Raw genomic sequence first — 22,315 nt, 5'->3', positions numbered from 1 at the left:
GTCCCCGGGGCTGCTGTCTCTGCTAGTCTGAGGGCTGCACTGGGGGAACCGCTGGCAGCTCGGTCCTCAAACCCAGACGCACGTGGAAGTCACTGGGCGGCCGAGGACCCACCAAGACCAGAAAGTGAGTCTCTGCAGACGGCACCTGGGCACTAGGAAGTTCTCACCTGCATCCAAGCTTGAAAACGGCCGGTGCGGAAGCCTGCTCTGGGAACACAGAGCGCGAGGGCGTGTGCGCGTGGATGGGAAGGAAGCAAGCTCAGAGTAAGACTGGCCTCTGCTGCGTGGTAGGGTGTGCCGACTGCTTGGACGTGTGTGTGACAGACCACACACAGAGATGGGAATGGGGTGGGCATGTAGGAGGGCCAGATTTAAGCCCAGGTGCTGCAGAAGAAGGAGCGTGTTTGTGCATTAGTTTTCAAGCATGCTCAGTGTGTGATGCCCAGAAATGCATAGGTAGAAAGTTCTAGAAGGCCAGAGAACAGAATGTCTGGAAGTTCAAGAGAAGTCAGGACTGGATGTTCCAGTTTCTGAGTCAGCACTGTGTGCGGCGGCGGAGACCCTGCAGAGAGGGCGTGCGGAGAGTGGAAGCCACGTGGGGACCTGTCAACACTTTGGAGGAGGAGGAGAGGGACGAGGAGGAATGGTACTAGTTGCCCAGCCAGGGCTGGAGGACAGAGGACCGGCCATGCCGAGGGGGGCAGACGGGCCACGCAGGGCAGGGCGTGAGGCTGAGACACGGGGAGTGCAGTCCGCTCAGGGAGGCGTGGCCGAGAAGGAGAGCACAGCCATGTGAGACATATGTGAACTGGTCTATACTTTTTGTTTATTTGTATTGTTTGTTTTAGTATATTGTCTGGTTTTGATACCAGACTTAGGATAGTTTCACAAGTACAATGTTATGCTTTGCCTTTGTTATTATGCTCTGACAGGATTTTCTATCCCAAGGATAATCCGGCTCAGATAAGATGGAAAGAACTCACCTGTAGAAGCTACTGGATCCAGTGTCACTTTTACAGATTATATGTCATCAACTTTTTAAAAATTTCTGCATTGGTTATTGATATTTTTAGGTTTTCCTCAAATCTGTCATGATTATTTTTACACTCCCAGAATATTACCCATTTTCTTAAAATTTTGACTTTGTTAGCACAGAGTTGAGTATTTTAATTAAAACATGAGTGTGAGTATAAAATACAATTTAGATATTTATTTCTCTTTATTTTTCTCCTTTTGATACTTGGCAAACACATCTATTATATTGGCCTATACAGAAAAAAACCTTCTCCGTGGTATTATAAGTCTGACCATTTCCTAATTTATGTGCGTCAACAAGTATTTATAGAGTCCTTGCTGTCTAGCATTTTCATACTTAATGTCAGATAAACACTCGAAAACTCATGTCGTCGTGGGCTTGTCTCCTGGGGAGCCGTGGCCTACTGATTCTGACTTGGGTTTCTATCATTACTTCCTTGTTTTACTTGGCTTGTTCTGTTATTTTTCTGGCTTCTTTCGTTGATGCTTTATCTTCTTATTTATTAACAACAATATTTAAGGCTGTAATTCTGCCTCTGATTATAATTTTGACACATTTGTTATGAATTGCTCCCATTTAAAAATTTTTCAAATTAATTATAATTTTATTCTTTAAGAGTGTATTTAAGGGGCGCCTGGGTGGCTCAGTCCGTTAAGCATCCGACCTCAGCTCAGGTCACGATCTTACCATTCGTGAATTTGAGCCCCACATCAGGCTCTCTGCTATCAGTGCAGAGCTTGCTTCTGATCTCTGTCTGCCTCTGTTTCTGCCCCCTCCTGCTCTCTCTCTCTCTCTCTCTCACTGTCAAAAATAAACAAGCAAAAATTTTTAAAAAAAGTGTATTTAAGAAAAAGTTGGGATATTCATTACTTGCATTGCTCTTTTCAGTTTTACATTCATACATATGTCCCATGAGCTTTAAAAACAGGATTTTATGTATCTGGTTCTTTGTGTCTGTTCTATTTACCTCTGTTCTCTACTCTGCCAGTGCAATCATTCATTCACCCCACAGGTATTTAATGGTTCCTTGCAATGTGCTGGGCAATATAGCAGTGCTTTTTGTTGCTGTTTTTTATACACAGTGAATTCCGATTTATCAAAACACTTGGGAGCTCATATGACTCTTCATTTGTCTTATCTGGACCCAGAGTAAAAGGGCAAAGCCTTTCCATCTGTTCTCTTATAAGCAGTCTTTCTAATATTTAAGATTTCCTTCCTACTGGCTGAACTCCCTTTGTGGGCAAGGGGGAGTCCAGGGCCCTGAGTCAGAGGTGGGTGTGAGAATGGGTCTGGACACCACTCTAAGAGCAGCTGGAAGTCATGCAGAATAAAACCCAGTATTCATGACAAAGATAGACCACGGGTCACGGAGACCCTCGGAAACGAGCATTTATTCAGAAGGCCCCAAATGGGATGTGCACCTTCTAAGGGGGCTGAGGCCACGGGTCTAACTAGGGACCCCCAGTAGCTGGATTGGGAAGTAGGACCTGGGAAGACCCTGGAGCCTAGGGTCAAAAGCACCTGTGTAGACGCTCTGTGTGGTTCTTGAAACCACTTAGCTGGTTTTAGCCACTTCTAGTGAAAATGAATTTAAACTTGCATCCAAGATGGAAAACCACACAGTTCAGGGTTCATGTTCTAAACATTAACTTTTATTCTTCAGTTCTGTCCACATAGGTGGTGGTACAGCAGATTGGATGAACCCAGAAAAGACCCCAAAATTTGTTCATCCTACCTCCTCCAGCTGACTCCCCAGATTGTTTTCTTGTGATTTCCTCATTCTTTTAAAAGTCAGCCGTGCAAAAGTTTCCTATCTGTTCACTCTACGCTGCACGTAATCACGGGGCCTGTTAGCCTAGGTCCTGGTGGTTTGCAGGTGTTGCTCCGTGGCTGTTCTGTGCTCTGCTCTGGTGAGGTTTCCCTGGTGCTGCCTTCCATCGAGGTCTCTAGCTCTCCCTAGGGTCTGCTCTGCTTTGCAATGGACTTAGCAGAGGCAATTTGCAAATAACCAAATTAAGCCTTCTTAAATGATTGAAAACATAAGATGGGTAAAATCTAAACCAGCTTTAAGCAAAGTAATAGAAATTGAAATGTGTATATTCTTTTATCTTTTATTTCCTTTTTTTCTTTTTTAGTGAACACATAAAAACTTTTTTAATTCGTACCTGTCTCCATTTCCAGCTCATGCATTGTCTCCTGGGACAGTCAGTCTGGCAGTGAAAATATGTCTGTGAGTTCCTTGTGGGTGGGGCCCTTCTCACTCATCCTGTCCCCAAAGCACCTTGCTCAGTATCTGGTTCCAATTAAGTGCTAAGTAAAAAGAAAAATAAATAAGTAATAAAAAAGTGCTCAGTAAATGTGCTGAGCAGAATGAATTAAATCAACCAGTAATACCAAAAGTGTCCAGCAAGAAATAAAAATCTTATATAACAAATCAGGGGTAAAAATTTCCCACTACAAATCACCCAAAAGCACTAAATAAGGTATAACAATGTTGCTTTAAAATGCACAGCTGAGATTTCAAGAAGGTAGAAAAAAATTTCAATACAAGAGCTGAGAATCAGGGGCCAGGCAATGGGGGCGACCGGTTCTCAGAGCAACTGCTGGGTCCTCACGAAGAGCTGGGTGCGCAGCCTCCCGGTGCAGATGGTGGTGGGCGGCTGGAGCTGAGAGCTGCACCAAAACTCTGTCATCAGGCAGAGGTGACAGGGAACGTTTTCTTACCCGCATTTGCTCTCCGGGATGAAAATCTAAGACTGTCACCACAGGTGTGTCCCCCACAAGTTGGGTTTTCCCGTTTGTGTCGTCTCATGCTACAGAAACCCTAAGCAGAGACATTCAGGTGAAGTGTCCTGAGCTAGAAGCCGCAGGGTACGTGGCAGAAGCAAGCACATGTGCTCCTGGGAGGAAGCATCTTTGTCCAGGCCTCACAAGTCCCCATAGATCAAGTCCGAGGACAAGCTCGTCTCCCAAAGGCACAGACTACACAAAGAAGGAGCCACTGTGTGTCAAAGTCCGCAGGTAGCAAAGTGCAATTACATCCTCAAAACTTCAGATAACCAATGCAAATAAATCCATTTGAAATGTTTTTTATAAAGTGGGAATTAGAAATATAAACCCAAAACAAGATGCTTTAGCCAGACCTTATCTGGGAAAAAATCGACCTAAAAAAATAAGTCAAGAGGATACATTGCATAGGGGCTCAGACGCAGGCTCTGGCGTGAAGAGTGTGGGCACTGGGGCTGTGGCGCCGGATGTGGCAGGGAGAGGGGACCACTCAGGAGGGCCGGCGGTCTGTCTGACGGCAAGCCTGGTGGGAGGTGACGCCGCGGCTAACGGCCCGAGTGATGCTCCAGTTCTCCGATGCGGAGAGCGTGACTGCCCCGTGTACAGAGAGAAAGCCACGGCCAGGCAACAGTGCTGATGCCAGAAAATGCCAGAGACCAGGGACAGACGGCCCCCGCACGCACAGGAGCAGCCGGGCAGACAGCAGGTGCCTTCCGAGGGCCTGGAGAAGAGGCCCATCCACTCAGGACTGTACTGAAGCTGAACGTCCACCCAGAAATGAAAGGGAAAGAGACATTTCAGAAGAGCAAGCCAACAGGATCCACAATGAGCAGACCTTCATTAATAATGCCCAGGGAATGTGCTTTAAGGGGAGGTATTAAGCCAGAAAGAAGAACTGAGAATCAAGAAAGAATGTAAGCAAAAATAAACAAATAAGGAAGCCTAGCAAAGACTGACTATTTAAAGCAATGGTAAAATTGGGCAGAAGGTACTAAAAACCAAGGTGGAGCAAATACTGGACAGCAAATAATACAGTTGACGGGGTGATAAAAGTTATATGCAGTATGTGCGCCGAATAAAACTAATCAAAACGTCAGAACAATGGCACGAGGTATTCGTCACATGCACACGCCCTGTGAAAGCATCACGGGGTCAGCACCCCGGCATCAGTGAAGTGGCTGGTTGCCTGGGGCATCCCGGGGGTCCGACCATTGTCCCTCTGGTTTTGCTGATTGCTGGTAGGTGTGGAATAGATGCTATGTGTTAATATGCATCTAACATATATTACATGTTATGTATATATTAGGTATTATCTGGTATGTATACATTATATATAAATATATTATATTGTTTTCTGTGCTTTGGGTAGGTCTGAAATACAGCATTTTCCAGTTATTTAATGTGAACTCTGATCACAAAACAAAATCCCCAGTCCTGTTTATAATCCCTCGCTCAGAACAGAAAATAGAAAATGGACAAAGACTTAAAATTGGAGTTTTCAAAGAGACTTTCAGAAGGCCAGCATGCTATCTCCTCTCTGCCTGAGCTAAGAAGATTGACAACGGTGTCATCACAGGTGTGGACTCCTTACAATTTAGAATGGGGATCTTGGTTTGCCTCTTAAGGTTCAACAAGCAAAAACCCTCCTAAAATAGATGATACATTATTGCCAGATCAAACCTCAAGCTAACGTTGATTGCCTGAACTATTTGGGAGGCTATACTAAGTAATTTCCTTTTCTCATTAAATCTTAACTAGACACTCATTTTTCCAAATATTATGGTTTACTTCTGAAATGCGTCATTAGCCAGGACTAAGCCTCCAGTAACAAGGGTAACACGGAGAGGGAAAGCTCTCGCTGAAGGGCATCACCCCGATGGTAAAAACAACACAGTGGACAGACGGTGGGTGCAGGGCAGCCCACAGGGGTCCGCTGACCTGCAGAAGCAGCCGAGCCCCATGAAGCTGCAGGAGCAAGGGTCTCCTGGGGCCGCCCTCCTGCCCCAGCCTGCACCCGAGTTTGCTGGATGACCCGGGGTGAGGGCTCTGCTCAGTGTGTCCCTGCTGGGCGCAGCCCTCCGTCTAGAGTTTGGAACTAAGCTGGTGTGAACTGGGCTGTGGAGAAATCAGGGCCAATGCAGAATGTCTCCTGGTCCCCCTCTCAGGATCCAGGGCAGCGTAGACCCGGTTAGGTCAGGACGTATTTGCAAAACCAGTCAGTCCCTGTGGTTTCTGGGGTGCTCTCACAGGAGGCATCCCTCCAAACCCCTCTGGTCTCAGCAGCGGAACAGTGAGCAGACAGTGAAGCTGGGGACCCCTTCAGGTCAGCCCTCCCCTTTCTCCATACAAAGTCATCCGCAGTGCGTTTTAAGGAAAAAGGAGGGCGTTTAAAGATGTGAATAAAATGTTTGGGTTCAGAATGGAGGTGGGCTTGGGTGCCTGGGTGGCTCAGTCAGTTAAGCATCTGACTTTGGCTCAGGTCATGATTTCACAGTTCGTGGGTTGAGTCCCATGGGCCTCTGTGCTGACAGCACAGAGCCTTGAACCTGCTTCAGATTCTGTGTCTCCCTCTCTCTCTGCCCCTCCTCCATTCAGGCTCTGTCTCTGTCTCTCAAAACTAAATAAATGTTAAAAAAAAAAAAAAAAGAATGGAGGTGGGCTGTGAAATGACACTGTCTCGTGCACCTGGTGATGGGCAGCCAAGAGCCCTGCGCGAAAGGGAGCATGTGGTCGGATCTGGGAACCTATGCTTTGTGCAGTGCTGGCCACTAAAACTCACACATGTTTTCCTTTCTTTGTAGATCACGTTTTATGTTCTGGTGAAAGCCATTTACACGCTGGGCTACAGCGTCTCCCTGATTTCCCTTACGACCGGAAGCATAATTCTTTGCCTCTGCAGGTAAGTATCAGAAATGAGCAGTTCTACAGGCTGAGACCAGAAATTGTCCCTTCAGAGGAGGACAGAAGGTCACTGCCTCCAAGCTCTCTCTTAAAACTCCCTTGGAGAATGCCGGTGTGAAATGAGATACTAGTATTTACATTTTTATTTAAATATTCTGCATTTCTTATGTAAAGAGATTATATTGACTTCGGACAAGAATTCAGTTCAACTGCTATTTACTAAATATTAGCCATTGTGCAAATCCTTTGAAAATACGGAAGCCATGTGATCTTGCCCTTGCTATTCAGAAAGCAGCTACATTTGGGGCATCGGTGCTTTATTAAGAGACACTACCCTGTGTTCAAGAGTATGAAAGCAGGAGTCAGACTGCCTGGGTTCAAATCCTGGGTCAGTCTCTTAGTAGCTGTGTGACCTTGGACAAATTACTTAACTTCTCTATAACCTGTAAAGTGTGGGTGCTAACGAAGCTCTGTGGCATGCAGCAAGCACTCTAAATTTTGCCAGTTTTTTCCCTGGTAGTGAGGTTAGAGTTCTCCCTGACCTGAACCATGGGTAGGTCATTTCAGTAGCTAACGACATGCACTGTATACAGCTGGTTGGTCAGGGTTAGAAGTAGAGGCCTTGGTTTCAGAACAGAAGCTTCATCTTGAAAAGCTCGAGTATCACTAGCACTAAACAAAGTAGATGATATCCTCTTATTTTAACAGGGATTTGATCACCCCAGGTATTATTTCTCTTTACACAAATTAGCTCACACGCTGGCCAGTATTCCGATTAGATCAAAGATATAACAAATGGAATATTTTAGAAACAGACAGCCCCTTAGGAGATCCATACTTGGAATTAAACAAGTGAAAAGTGATGAAGAATGTAGCTGAGAATCCCATCAAATGTAATAAAGTTATTTATTTTTTCTCAGGCATCTCAAATATATCAGGAGGGTGGTCATTCTCAGAAAGAGTAAGTCAGTACCTTTAATCTGGAAGTGTGTGGGGGCAGGCCATCGTATTCTATTTCTGAAAAGAAGAAACAACTCTGGTACAACATTAATGTGTTCTGTCTTCTGTACTTTATGTATTTTTAAATCTTCAAATTGTTAAAGATTTAAAACAGAAAGGAAAAATGTAGGGAGGTAAGCTGGCACAGGGTAACATGAACTAGAAAAATTTCAGCTTATTTTTAAAGAGTTCCCACATTGAACAATCCATATCTTTGGCACTGGCAATTTCTCTCAGATTTGTGATGCATGACATATTTAATTAGCCAGCCTACTGGCATTTTGGAAGAGTTGCAAACGTGGATGTTGGTCTTACAGAGAATCTCAAATGGTGTCAAATGAAACAATCTTTTATACATGGATGTCATTAGTCACGTACTGGTGACACTTGGTTAGGAAAGGACATGTCTGCTTTGGATGTCATTCTGCTGCTGGTGCGGTGTGTGACGGTCGCTGGGAAAAGTGCCCACGCTGGTGTGCAGCCCGCAGGGTTGCCTGCAGCCCGGGCCACAGAGATGCTTGCACTTCTGCCTCCATCTGTCAGCCGGGCTTCCGTGCCCGCTGCCACAGTGTTGATTTCAAACTCCCGACTGTGAAAACAACTCTGCCATCCTAGTAAAGCCACCCAGGAAACAGAATTATTTACAGTCATGGAACATTTGCTGTTCATAATAGCCTCATACCGTAGCTAAGAAAGCATTAAGTAACCATGTTCTTCTTTTACAAACAGAAACGGAGCGACTTACCTCCTACGCCAAGTCCAAAGTGCAGCGTAGACTTGAATAACAAGCACACGACCTAGTTTTGCGTGGGATTCGCTGGGTGGTCATTGCAGCTGCCATCCTGGAGTGCACATGTGGTCCGGGCACTTGACAAGGCAGCTTCAGTTCCCACGAGCCCAGGAGTAGCTGCACCAGTTGCTGACACAGACCACACCCCACCCTGTATAGGTGTTTATTCACTCGGTCCTTACATTAGCTGCAGCAGGGAAGTGCTGTTCTGTCCCCGTTCTACCAGTTCGACCCGTGAGAGCAGGGCAGCCCAGAGGGGTTCCATTTACCCCGCCCCCCATGCCTTTGGCGTTTAATGCTGTATTTTAATCCGACATCTATTTTAAGGCCATAGTTGCCATCATTTAAAGTCAGTATCTACTTAGAGATGCCACGTCTTCACTTTTCCTGAGTTCTCCCTTCCTTCCTGTTCCTTCCTGTTTTCCGTGTCTCCCCCTGGGGCCCTTCCCCTTCTGCCCCAAGACCCCCTTCAGTATTTCCGTCAGCACAGGCCTGCCGGCAATGACTTCTCAGGGTTTTTGATTGCCTGAGATCATCTTAATTTTGCCTTCATTTGAGGATATTTTTGAGAGTGTTGAATTCCTCATCGGCAGCTATTTTCTTTCATCACACGAAACATGAACCTCGTTTTTCTTTTTAAATTCCGCTGCCAGTCTCTCGGCTGCTGCACTGAAGGGACGCGTCGTGTTCCCAGGCGCTTAGAGGGTTTTGTTTGGTCTCGGGGTTTTAGCAGCTACCTAACGTGGTTTTCTTTGTCTTTCTCCTCGGGGTTAATAACATTTCTTTAATCTGTTATTGTATTTTACTAGTTTCCAAAAATCCTTAGCTAGTATTCTTTAAATATTGCATCTTCCTTTTTGTCTCCTGTTTCTGCCAAAACTATATTGCCATGTGTTCAGGGTTTTCACCATTTTCCCATATATTTCCTACACTTTTTCTACACATTCCCTCATTTTGTCTCTACTTTAATCTGTACTTATTCTAATTCAGAGTATTGTTTGTTTTCTAATTCAGATTATTCTCATGTGCTGTGTCTGATCTAATGTTAGACTCAGCTATGTCTTCATTTTAGGGCTCTTTCTGAGCTTTCAGTGTTTGTTTGGTTGTTATAATCACTTCCATTCTTTAATAAAATTCTGGCCCTCTTTGTCAGTTTTCTTGAATATATAAACCTGAGTAAGACCGTGCATGTCTTAAATGCCACTGTATGAATCTCTTTCTATTCTTCGGGGTGGTTGTTGCACTTGATCGTTTGCTCGTGTTCCTGGCATATCTTGTAACTCATTTTTGAAATTACAAATAATTAAATTGTAGAGGCTTTGGGTGACATCTTACTACAGAGAGGATTTAATTTTTCTAGCAAGATGGGCAGGCCACCCAGAGCCAGTCGGGGGTTGAGCTGATTTGAGACTGTGTTTTGGGCTTTGGGAAGTCTGTCATTTCTGGTTTGTCACAGCTCCTAGGTCATAGCTCTTCCGGGGTTTCTAATTAAAGCCCGGGAGCTCCTCTGCTCCTGCTGACCCTGAATTCCAGCAGTTGTTGCTCAGTACATGAGATTGCTAACATTTCTTACCAGCATTTTGCTCCTCAGCCAGTGCTTTGGCCTCGTCCCTCAGCCTCTCAGCCAGCACAGCACACCTTGTGTGGGCAGCTGCCTCGCATGAGGAGACCCGAGGCACAGGGTGGACGTAGGGCACATCTCCGTGTCCCCCTTCTTGCCAGGGTCTTGGTCCTCCAGGTGGCTTTCTGAAATCACGCTGAGCCCTGGGGGTGGGGGGGAGGCGGGGGGGGGGGAGGTCGTCAGATAAGCTGCTTCTTTGTAGCCTCTCATGCAAGTCTTCTGCGCTATGTTTTTTAATGTCCTTTAAAAATTTTTAACTTTATTTAAACCTAAAGATCTAGCACTCAGTGACTGTGGAAGTACACTTGCGTGAAGCTTGCTTCCCGAGGGCTCTGAATTAAAAGTCAAAGTCAAATCAAATGCCCAAATAAGCCTTCTCCAGAGCAGAATTTAAGTGGTACAAGAGAATTAAAAACAAAATGTTCCAAGCACTTTTTAGAGAAGCAAGGTATCACAGAAAGTTAAGGCAGGTCATCAATGTGGGCCTTTGCAGGAAGTTTGCTGTGAAGATGTTGGGTCTTCACGGCTGTGAAGTGGGCACACACCATGGCAGGCTCAGGACTCAGCACTATTTGCTTTATACTGTTATCTTAAATCCTGTTCCACAACCCCAGCCTAAGGAGATCATCAGAAATAAAGGAACAGGTTTATGTAGGAAAATAGTTACCATAATTCAAAACTGAAAACATCCTAAATATACAGTAAGAAACAGTAACTTCCATACAAAAAGAAGAAAACCTTAAGATTGAAGCCACAGAGGCAGTTGTTAAAGTGTTGACATCCAAGTTTAATTATCTAACCCTCCCTCTACCCCATCCCCGTCCCCACCTCACGCCTTCTCTTCCCTTCCTCCCCCACCCTCACCCTTCATCCCTGCCTCTCCCCACCCCTTCCCCTACCTCCCCCTGTACCTCATCCCTGCCTCCCCCACCACAGGAAGCTGCACTGTACCCGGAACTACATCCACCTGAACCTGTTCCTCTCCTTCATCCTAAGAGCCATCTCAGTGTTGGTGAAGGACGATATTCTGTACTCCAGCTCAGGCACGCTTCACTGCCCCGACCAGCCATCCTCCTGGGTAAGGCTGTCCCTGTGAGCAGGATCCTCTCACTGAGGGGAGGGTGGCCTGTGTGAACCGCCCCAGGTACCTGCCTCCTTACTGCCCCACCCCTTAGTCTCTGTCTCCAGCTCACGCTGTGATGAAGTCCCATAGCCAGTGCACAGGGGTCTCCGAGGCCCTGGTGAAGGCAAGGGGTCCGACCCGAGAAGCGCAGGGAACTGCCCAAGAGGCTGGGGCTCAGAGCAGGTCCAGGTGGGCAGGTGAGACAGAGGCAGGTGGGTGAGCAGTGTCCCGGGCACCTCCAAAGGTTGGGAGGTCATGGGCCATGAGCACTGAACCCCAGGCAGAGGCAGGACAGTGCAAGGCCACTGTCCGCAGTGGGCCGCAGCAGCTCCGGGCTAGAAACCCCAGGTACCGATGGGGACACACGATGCCATTATCTTCACCCAAAATCTCCCAGATTATGAGCAACAGACGCTTCCGTTGGTTGCCGGGAGGAAATCATCCGTGCAGTGAATGACTTTGCTCACTTGTGAATGAGGACACAAGGCTGAGGGAAGCCCAGCAGCTGGACGCGCCCCATGGGGCTGCGGTCAGGGCCCCGAGCACAGGTGCACAGCACACGCCGGCATCAGAGACGCCCCGAGGCTCCAGGTCCGGGGACTGAAGTGTGAGAAGGGGGGGCAGGGTCCCAGCTGCACCCCTCCAGCACGGTGCCACCACGCCGTGTGCCGACGGAGGAGAGAAGGGTGGGGCACAGGAGGGGGATGAGGAGGGAAGGAGGCAGGAGGGAAGCAGGCCTGGGTGTTCCTTCTTCTTGTCCCCAGAGAACCGGAGGTTTTGAGTAAGTTGGTCAGAGACACGGTCAGCCCTCAGCATGAGGAACAGAGAAAACATCTTTTCCTACAGTTACATTTGTGTGGACATTTTTGTTCCCAGCTGGGTTTGACCAAACCAACCTTACCCTCCCAGGTCGCACACGGGGCTCATCGTCCCCAGACAGTCCCAGGGTCCGCTTCTGAAGACATTTGCAAGAGCCAGCCGTGCGCACTGGTGGGAGGCTCTGGAACCAGGGGACGGGCCTTGGCCCACCTGCCTCTGTGTGTGTGTGCGTGTGTGCGTGTGTATGTGCGCGCGGCAGCGGGTCCGGCGGTGCTCCTGACATGCTCTCCGCCCTGAGGGATGCAGTTTGAAACCACAGACCAGGAAGGGGAAGTCAGCAGAGAGCTGGGCAGTCCTCAGACCTCCTGTCCTTAAACGATGCTGATGGTCAAAGAAAAAGCAGGAAGAAATGCAGAGACGGTGTTTTCACTGTTTTACCAAGAAAGTGGAGTCAGGTTACACACGCTTTTCCTGCGTCTTTCTTCCTCAACCAGCAGGACACCATGGCAATTCTCCAAGTCACCTGGCGTGTCAGTTTGAATGGTGGCACAATAGTCTAGCGTGTGACGTCACCGTATTTAACCGTCCCACCAGTTACAAGCACCGCGGGCGTCACCGCACGCATGTCTTCACAGGTGTCTTCGTGCACCATTGTTCCTCTCTCAGGAGGAAGTCATGGGGGATGCAGGGCACACGTATTTAAAGACTAACAAACATTGCCGCTTGGGTTTCCGAAAGGCCAATGATGTGCAGTGCTTTTCAGAGCTTTGCCGTCTGGTGGGTGCAGAACACACACTTCTGTGTTCCAGTGAGTGGCATTAAGTCACAAGTTCACTGCGGTTAGTTCCCATCCCATAGTTGTGTTCTCACATGCATCTCTCCGCTTGCAGCGCCCGATCGTGACACTCAGTGGGTGGCTTCCGTGCGCCAGCCCGGCTCCTGGCCCTGAGGGTGTCTGGCACTCAGCCTCAGGAAGCTGCAACTGCTCTCTAGGCAGCACCTTACAAAGATAAACTGCTTAGGAAAGAGGGACCTGGAAGGTCAGGGTGGGAGGTGGCGTGGGGGCACCTTCAGGGGGCAGCCTAGTGAGCACTCCTGTTATATCCACACAACAACTCACATATGTGCGTCCACCTGTATTTACACATACAAATATACCCACTTGTCTCAGCACATCCACATATATATGAGCATATCCACACCCGTATAGGTATATTCACGTATGTATCAAATATATCCACACACACATATAAGTACACGTAAGTAGGCATGCATCTCCATCGCACCTGTATACATATATATTTGGGGGGCAGGGAGGCAGCAAAGATACAGAAGAATAGAAATGAAGTCCTGTTCTTTTTCAGCACGCTTAAACAAACTTACTGACTAAAAGCCTCAATTTCATATTTGCTCAAGAGGCTAAAATACCTGCATGTTTAGGTGAAGGTCTGAGAGATTAAAACATATTTCTTTTATATGCTGCATGATTGTTCCCAGGGAAGACTCTTTCAAAGCGCTTAGGGACATAAGTGCTTGCTGGATTCTCTTGTTTTGCCCTTTGCTTTTCTGTCTCCTGTCGAGTGGGTGGTGAGGACGAACAGGGCAGGTGGGTGAGCAGACGGTGGCAACGCAGACAGTGGAGGGGCAGGGGCGAGGGCGGGGTGCTCACCGCCAAGTGCCCGCAGCTCGCTGCCATCAGAGGCGTCTGCGGACATCTGCCCCCTGCCCGTGTTTACCTTCCAGCGAGTTCTGAGTCCCAGGGCTGTGGATGCCAAGGGCCTCACTCTAACCCTGCTGCGCTGGTGTCCTCGGCTCCTCCTCCTGGAGCACCTCTGCCCGGGTGGACTGTTTTATCCGAGTGAGGCCGTGTTCTCTCACTCTGCCCGTGACTTTCCAGGTCGGCTGCAAGCTGAGCCTGGTGCTCTTCCAGTACTGCATCATGGCGAACTTCTACTGGCTGCTGGTGGAAGGGCTGTACCTGCACACCCTCCTGGTGGCCATATTCTCCCCCGGCCGTCGCTTCGTGGCCTATCTCCTAATCGGCTGGGGTAAGGACTGTCCCCTATGTGTGCCCGACACCCTGTCTGCCACCGTGCAACCCTCCAGGCCTCTGTTCCCAACCCTACATCTACAAACGCAGACCTCTCAGCTCAGAAAACCCTTTCCTGTCTCCGTACGACGCACGTCAGGTCCTATTAGGAGAAGCTTTCCTGGGATGACTAGGGGTTCCTGTAGGCAACACCTCCATATTTCTGAGAATCGGGGACCTGGTTTAAAACTGCTCTAAGCTCCCACTCCTGGGGCACACCCTGTGGTGGGACAGTCAGAAAGAAGGGGCTTGCAGAGGTAGGCCCTCTGTCAGGAGGTCCTGAGGACATGCCAGGTAGCAGGAGCCTCCCTTAGTCAGGACTGGAAGGGCTGTGAAACCACGGGACACCCACGTTCTCACCTCTTACAGTCATGGTCATGGCCGTGCTCCCGCCCACAGTAACCTACTCACGATGCACCATGATGCTTTTCAGGCCTGTAAAGCCTCAGCTTTCAAACACATGTTTATCTTCACTGCTTTGTAAGGTGTGAGCATAAACGTCTCTGTGCTTCTGAAGCGTTTCCACTCGATCTTCCCATCAGAAAGCCCTTGTCCTTGCCGACTCTGGTGAAGGAAGGTGCACACTTGCTAACTAGCGCGGAGTTAGGGGTAACCTGGTGTCTCTCTGCAGGCATCCCCACCATCTGCACAGGCGCATGGACTGCAGCCAGGCTCTCCTTAGAAGACACAGGGTGAGTGCTGTGTTCATGCCTCTGCCTTTATTTTTTTTTTAATATATTTTTTTAATATTTTTTATTTATTTCTAGGAGAGAGAGAGACAGTGTGAGCAGGGGAGGGTCAGAGAGAGAGGGAGACACAGACTGAAACAGGCTCCAGGCTCCGAGCTGGCAGTCAGCACAGAGCCCGACGCGGGGCCCGAACCCACAAACCGCAAGATCATGACCTGAGCGAAAGTCGGACGCTTAACCAACTAAGCCACCCAGGCACCCCAATGCCTCTGCCTTTAAAATGAGATTGAGCAATGCTAACTTGCTGGCATCCTTACGTCTTTGGAAACTAGAAAGAAGCTTATTATCTGGGTGGAAGGAAGGTTTGCATTTGCAGCTGCAGCCATGCAAAGAGTAACACGGCCAGCATTTGAACACCCTGCACAAGGGAAGACCTTGACCTTCACGAGGGAGGCAGTGGTTTGGGGCGGGAGTATTTGGAGAAGATGCGTATGGGGGATGGGAACTGAACCAGGTCCTATGTGAAGCTGGGATTCGGATAAAGCCAGCAGGGACGGGAGCAGCAGCTGAGGTGAGAGAAGCAGGGCTTACAAAAGGGAACCAAGCAAAACGCAGGCACTGTTTGCCTGGAGCCAAGTATGGACAGGTGACGAGCTGAAGACCAGGTTGAAATGGCCAGTGAGAGTACAGCCCTCTGAGACCGTTGTTCTCTAGGATGCCACATGAGCAGGGCCCAGAGCTCTTCTGTTTTGCGTACAGTGAGCTGGGCCATGGCCCGAAACTCAGGCACCGACCGTTCCCAGCTTGAGTGCTGTGCCTCCTTTAAAGGGCTCTCAGGGTCTACCAGTTATCTGCCACTGGTAACAGACCACCCTGAAAGTCAGTGGCTTACATGATCCCGGTTGTGCACATGGCGCCCTTCTGGCCTGAGCCCGGCTCGCTCACACACCGTGGGCACCTGCCAGCCTGGCCGAGAGCTGGCGTGTCTGAGGCAGCTCCCGCCGGAAGGCTCCTTTCTGTCCTGCAGATTCCGAGGACTCCACACCCCAAAACCAGCTAAGATCCGGAGGGAGGGTTGGTCTCCGCCGTTGGTGGGAAGGGCTGCAGAGTCCCACTGTGGGGGTGAGGGTCACAGAGGGCATAATGGAGACACTTGCAAGCACCCTATCCCAGCTCCCTACTGGGGACCGCTGAGAACCCAGAATGGAAACACACCACTAGACAGACGTTCCTGGCTGCGCCTGCCGCAGTTACTCCAAAGACATTTTAAACCTTCATTCAAGATACAAATACAGGGGCGCCTGGGTGGCTTGAGTTGAGCGTCCGACTTCGGCTCAGGTCATGATCTCGCAGTTCGTGGGTTCGAGCCCCGCGTCGGGCTCTGTGCTGACAGCTCAGAGCCTGGAGCTGCTTCAGATTCTGTGTCTCCCTCTCTCTCTCTGTCACTCTGTCCCCTGCTCATTGTCTCTCTCTCTCTCTCAAAAATAAATAAGCTTAAAAAAGATACAAATACAAAACATTTGAGAGGTGAGAGGAAATTAATTTTCAGAAGAAAAACTTTCCTTTTTTGATGTTGGCTAGAGCGAGCGTGAGCTATACCAACTCCCAAGTACAGGGACTTGCGGGGGGTTTGCCCCTCCCCTCCCACCCTCTGGAAAGTGACACAAAGCCACTCCAGCGGGATGGATTGCATCCAGATCTGTGAAGGCAGAGCACCTCTGCTCTCACGGTGGCACACATGGCGGTTGGGAGGGACCCTGTAACAGGCCAGGCGCACAGCGCATGAGGTGGGAGGTGCCATGCCGGCCCCATGTCAGGGGTGAGGCCACGGGCAGCGCCTGTACCCTCGTGCTTGGTTTGTGGATGAATCAGAGGTAACATGATTTTTCTTCTCTCTTTTCAACAGTTGCTGGGATACCAATGACCACAGTGTTCCCTGGTGGCTTATACGAACACCGATTTTAATATCTATTATAGTAAGTAATTCCTGTATTGAAACATGAGTTATCCATTGGGTTGCACAGGTGGGCAGAAAGGGAGCCCCTTTCCCTGTATTAAATATTAATAGCCCTGTTCTATTTGGTCTTCTGGGAGAACTGCACACAAGCAGGCCAGCCCCTTCCCGCAGTCACAGTCGTAGACTCAGTCTCCCTTCAGGACGAGGTCGTATGGGGGGGGGGGGCGGAGAGAGATGCACGATCTCCTGTGGGGGAGGGAGACCTTCAGGGAGTCAGAGTCACCAAGTCACAGTATTAGGGCTCAACTGCATTTCCCTTTTCCGTCTCACGTCTCAGATTCACTTATGAGACATTTGAGGCAGCTGAGAGACAAGGCCACTGCAACTTTGGGGGCGCCCCAGTCTGGGCAGGGCTCCTGAGCTCCTGTGACGGGTGCCTGCAGCTCCGTCCCAGGCGAGGAGGCCACCCGGGGTGCTGGGGCGTCCCAGGCGAGGACACCACCCAGGGGGCTGGGGTGTCCCGGCCACACCTCCCTCCCTTGCAGGGGAAATCACACACAACATGTTGTCTCTATTTGTGCAGGTCAATTTTGTCCTTTTTGTCAGTATTATACGAATTTTACTCCAGAAGTTGACATCCCCAGACATCGGCGGCAACGACCAGTCACAGTATAAGTGAGTATGTGTGTGGACCCGAGAGTAAGGAGGACGGGCATGGGTGGAGAGCAGAGACACTAGGGCCCTGGCTCTGCGCAGCCGGCAGCGGCCCAAGGTCGCCTCCTTCGGGTGCAGGGCTGTGCTTGTGGCTAATTCGGCAGTGTCTGCTCCAAGCTGTTGACATGGTGATTATTCCAGACAAGCCCTTTCTTTCATTTCCGCATTGATGACCTCTAGTGAGCTTGCTCACTGAGGCATTTTGCCCACTTTCCTGTTTTGTAATCTGTTCTCCTTGGCCTCACGTTATTTGTATTTTATGTTTAATTCTTCTGCCCCATCAGACCACGTGGTCCTTGCTGGCACCTAATGCCAGGCCTTGAGATTAATAATAATTCACGTTTATTGGCTCAGTGATTACGTGAAGATGGTCCTCATCTTCCCCATTCTCAGTGAGGAAGAGAACAGGGGTTAAGTAATTCACCCACAATCATGCAGCTAATTAATGAGGATCTGAAGACTATAAAAGAACTCAAAGATTCTATAAATTTCTATCAAGAATTTATAAAGAAAAAGTAAAACCCACATGTTTATTATAAAGTGGACACCAGCTTGGAGTAGTTTGTCAAGCCCATGGGAGCCTCAATTTCAGATAGACCGGGTTTAGATTCTCAGCCACCCAGAGCTGTGTGACCCTGAGCAGGCTATCTGACTCCTGGCCTGGGGGGGTGGGGGGACGTCTCCTGTCTCCTTCCTCTCCATCCTTCAGACAACGGGAGTGGACCTAGAAGCCGGTCAGGCAGTGTGTCTCATGGTCAGAGGCCTGGTGCTGGGTTTACATACCAACTGGAAGCCTCAGGGATGTGACTTCACTGCTCTGTGCCTCAGTTTCCTCATGAAGATTAACTGAGTTAATATTTGAAAGACACTTAGTCCCTGGCACTAGTGAGTACTGTGGGAAAGTTTGGTTAACGTATATGTCTGATTCCACCCGGGGGCACATGAAATCCAAGGAATCCCTTTCTCTGCCCAGTCTGTTGAATGAGGCTGCACAAAAGGCCAGATCTAGCGATGAGATTCTGCATCAGACCACGAAGGATAAAGCTGAAGGTCCTGGAGCCACCCATACCTGGCGCTCAGGGTGGGGTTAGGGTTCTCTGTTGCCCTTGAAACTGAGTGTTGATTTTTGCCCAGTCGTGTTTAGCCCCCATGCTGACCTTTTCTGTGGGTTCTTTGGGAGTGTTCATTAGGTGGGTCTTACAGATACTTGCTTGTATTTTAGGAACAAAAATAAGTAAAGAAATAGAATCTGTTCTTTTCCCAGGATAACAAAACAGGCAGAGCATGTCTATGACACTGCCCTCTGGTTGTATCTTGACGTCTTTTCTCTGTAACTGTCATTATAACAGTAACAAAGTCCCCGGAGCAGGGCAGCCTCACCGGAAACCCTCTAGAGACAAGCAGAGAGCAAACTGCAGGGGTGCATAGTACAGAGGGGCGTTCAGGCAGCTCTCCATGTCACGGTGAACTAAAGCCACCTCCTGTCCTCAGGCTGATGCTGGACCGGGGCGTTAAGTGCAGCCACCTTGTAAGGTTAGACGTCTGGGTCTGTGAAGGGCAGAGTGCTGCAGTGCTTGCGGACGGGCCTTCCTCGGCGACAAGGCCCCGGTCGCTCCCCGGGCTTCTGGGGTTTGTGCAGATTGCCCGAAACAGGAGACATCCTGAACTTACATCCCATACCAGGCTCTAGGTGCTAGGTTTGATGCAGGTGCCTCAAAAATTTGTAAAGAAATTCATGACTTTCTCTAAGCATTGGGTGAGGCCTCCTTACTCACCTCCCTCGGGATGAGGCTGCTGGGTCACTGGAGAGGCTGCTGGATGTTCAGTTAGGGCATCTCGACCTGCACGCACATCACCAGGTGGCCTGACCTGGGCCAAGATCCTCATTCCTGACCAGTTGACCTCAGTCCCAGTTGACCCCAATGCTCCTGACACAGGCCGTGCTGGAGCTGCAAGGGTCAAATCTGGCCGCGCACTGGGATCCGCCAGATCCACCAGTCCTGCCCGCAGAGACCTGATTTCATAGGGATGAGGAGGCGGCTTGGACTGCGGCATCTAATCCCTGGATGATTCTAACGTGCAGCAGTGAGAGGCACTGCTCGGAGCAGTGGTTCTCAGCATAGGGTTCCCAGTCGGCAGCCACCGCATCTCTGGGACCCTGGTGGAAACACAGATTCGGACGACACCCATCCTCAGGGCCAGCAGCCTGACGGTGGGGCCAGCCCTCCAGGAGGCTCTGGTGCAGCCCGAGAAGCCCCGGCTTAGAGAACAGGGACTGTATCTGCGCGGGGCGGGCACGGACACAGGGACACAGCACAGCAGGTGCGGCTGTGGGAAAGGCAGAGGGGAGCCCAGCACACGGTGCAGGGAGCGGAAGATCTGCCTTCTGGTGTGACTGGGGAGGTCAGGGGCCCTGACGGACAGAGACTGCACCTGGTCCACAAGACCCGTGCGACCCAGAGCGTGGGTCACTGGCCCCGCAGCCACGCACAGTGCTCAGCTGCACCCCTGCTGATGGTGCTGGGTCCCGACGGACCCTCCGCTCGGGGCAGTAAGGCCTGGGGCCAGCACGGTGGTGGGCAACTCCAGGATGTCTTGTGAGAGCTTCGCTGCTTTATGAGGTGTCCCTTTCCTCACCACGTTGGCACACTCTGCCCGGGAAGGGGAGGGGAAGTAAATCTGTGAGAATCGAGGCCCAGATGGGTGAGGCCCTCGCCGCGGGCCCACGTGCAAGGCTCATGACGGCACAGGCTGAGCCCGGCGCCCTTCTCTCCGGTGCAGGAGGCTGGCCAAGTCCACTCTGCTGCTCATCCCTCTGTTCGGGGTGCACTACATGGTGTTTGCTGTGTTCCCTATTGGCATCTCCACCAAATACCAGATACTGTTTGAATTGTGCATCGGATCGTTTCAGGTACATGTGGGAAGGGACCGTGCCCTCCCCCCAGCCGGGTGAGCGGCCTCTGACGCCCCTTTCTCACTTGCAGGGCCTGGTGGTGGCGGTCCTCTACTGTTTTCTCAACAGTGAAGTACGTGCTCTGTCACAGCAGGTGACATTCAGCTTGTGCGGGATTTCCTCCTGTGCCCCCCACCTGAACGAGAGCCCAGGTCTGCCGTCGGGGCAGCCCCGGTGCCCCGACGGCCAAGGCCGCCTCCTCCTCTCCACACCAGCAGCGTTGGTCGCCCTGGCCTCCCCCAGGCCCTGCTCAGGAAGGCTCCCCGGCTGGGTGGTTGGGAGGGACCCTGCCACCCTGCATGGTCACCATCTTGCTCCTTGACTGTGGACGTGAGGCTGACTGGGGGTGGGGGGCACACAGATGAGAAGCTTGTTCCCAGAGTCCACTGCCCACAGTGAATATCCATGTGCGAGCCCCCCAGGGCCCCACTCTGCTGAATGTCGTTTCCCACGTCCTTCACCTGCCCAACCTCGCGTGGCCAGCGCCACCCCCGACCCTTCCTGCCATGCACCTCTGCTAACACGCTCACCACGTCCCTCTCCCCACCATCAGTCCAAACGCCCTTCACCTCTGTCAGTGGCTCCCAAGCACCGAGTCCCCACCGGTGTCAGGAAACCCCTGGTTCCTGCTGTTTGGAGCTCGCTGTTGGGGCGTCACCTTCTGTACCCACAGGTCCCCCCGAGGAGAGGAGTCGGCCACAACCTGTCCGGGCCGGCCTGGCACGGGCTGCTTCTCTTGAGAGCGCCTGAGTTTATGTTTCCAGCTTACACCCCGTGTGACCCCCGCTTCCTCACTGCTTTGCCCTCACCGCAGGTGCAGAGCGAGCTGAAGAGGAAGTGGCGGGGCTGGTGTCCGAGCCGGCCCTGCGGCCGGGACTACAGGCTCCACAGCTTGTCTGTCTCGAGGAACGGCTCAGAGAGCGCCCTGAGGCTCCACCGGGGCTCCCGCGCCCCGTCCTCCCTGCAGACAGAGACCTCGGTCATCTAGCGTGCCACCACGCGCCCTGTCCTCCCTGCAGACAGGGACCCCGGTCATCAGTGTGCCGCCACGCGCCCTGTCCTCCCTGCAGACAGAGACCTCGGTCATCTAGCGTGCCACCACGCGCCCCGTCCTCCCTGCAGACAGGGACCCCGGTCATCAGTGTGCCACCACGCGCCCCGTCCTCCCTGCAGACAGGGACATCAGTGTGCCACATACTGCAGACGTACTCCCCGGGGCCCTTGGGCCTCCCCTGGTGGGAGCATCCCACAGAAAAGTCCTCGGTAACGTCATAGAGCTGGCCTCTGCTTATCCCCTCGGGACTGGGTTATGTTGTAAGTGAGACTTCAGTCTGGTTAGTGTTAAACTCCAGCATGTAGGTAATTTTGCTCATAATGTTGTTTGGCTGAATTGGCCCATTTTTGAAAAGAATAGGGAGACGGAGATAGTCCTTGACCAGAACTCAGATCCAACCATTATGGAAGGAAAGCAAGGGGCTTTCCTAATCTCGATGCCAGTTCTGGGCAGGAGGCAGCGGCCTGACCTGGGGGCTGGGCCCTCCCTCTGCATGACCCCCACCAGGACCCCTACCACTGGCCGGTCCCCATTCGGGCAGCTGTCTTGCCTGCAGGACTCGTGCAGAGAAGCCTGTGTAGATGTCCAGGAGACTCTGGCCAACCCCGGGTGGAACCGCCCCTGCTGGGTGCCCTGACTTGCCCCAGGGCCTCCTCTCCCTGCCTGTCCACCAGGACAGCCGGCCGGGTCCAAGGAAAGTGCAGAGAAGGTGCCAGAGGATCACAGCAGGGAGTGGCGTGTCACCCCTCATGGGTGTCGGCGCTTATGAGGGGCCCTCAACCA

At 50.8% G+C, this 22,315-nt stretch overlaps 1 protein-coding gene across 4 annotated transcripts in view; it reads left to right on the top strand.

The window, feature by feature from the left end:
- Nucleotides 1–21,525, top strand: part of VIPR2 (vasoactive intestinal peptide receptor 2) — a 65,860-nt gene extending 44,335 nt beyond the window's left edge. For 3 of the 4 annotated variants that reach the window (XM_039224338.1, XM_039224341.1, XM_039224340.1), the window contains 8 exons: nucleotides 6,625–6,722; nucleotides 11,071–11,212; nucleotides 13,974–14,124; nucleotides 14,797–14,857; nucleotides 16,761–16,830; nucleotides 17,395–17,486; nucleotides 20,307–20,436; nucleotides 20,510–21,360. In XM_039224338.1, the coding sequence (XP_039080269.1) occupies nucleotides 6,625–6,722; nucleotides 11,071–11,212; nucleotides 13,974–14,124; nucleotides 14,797–14,857; nucleotides 16,761–16,830; nucleotides 17,395–17,486; nucleotides 20,307–20,436; nucleotides 20,510–20,800 (1,035 nt within the window). In that variant the 3' untranslated portion in view covers nucleotides 20,801–21,360. Of the gene's footprint in view, nucleotides 1–6,624; nucleotides 6,723–11,070; nucleotides 11,213–13,973; nucleotides 14,125–14,796; nucleotides 14,858–16,760; nucleotides 16,831–17,394; nucleotides 17,487–20,306; nucleotides 20,437–20,509 lie in introns of all 4 variants that reach the window. The other variant, XM_039224339.1, reaches the window with a different exon arrangement.
- The last annotated feature ends 790 nt before the right edge of the window (nucleotides 21,526–22,315 follow it).

Source organism: Hyaena hyaena, unplaced genomic scaffold, assembly GCF_003009895.1.
Source record: "Hyaena hyaena isolate Hyena2069 unplaced genomic scaffold, ASM300989v1 scaffold_1604, whole genome shotgun sequence".
NCBI lineage: Eukaryota > Metazoa > Chordata > Mammalia > Carnivora > Hyaenidae > Hyaena > Hyaena hyaena.
This window is presented reverse-complemented; position numbering and strand designations above follow the sequence as displayed.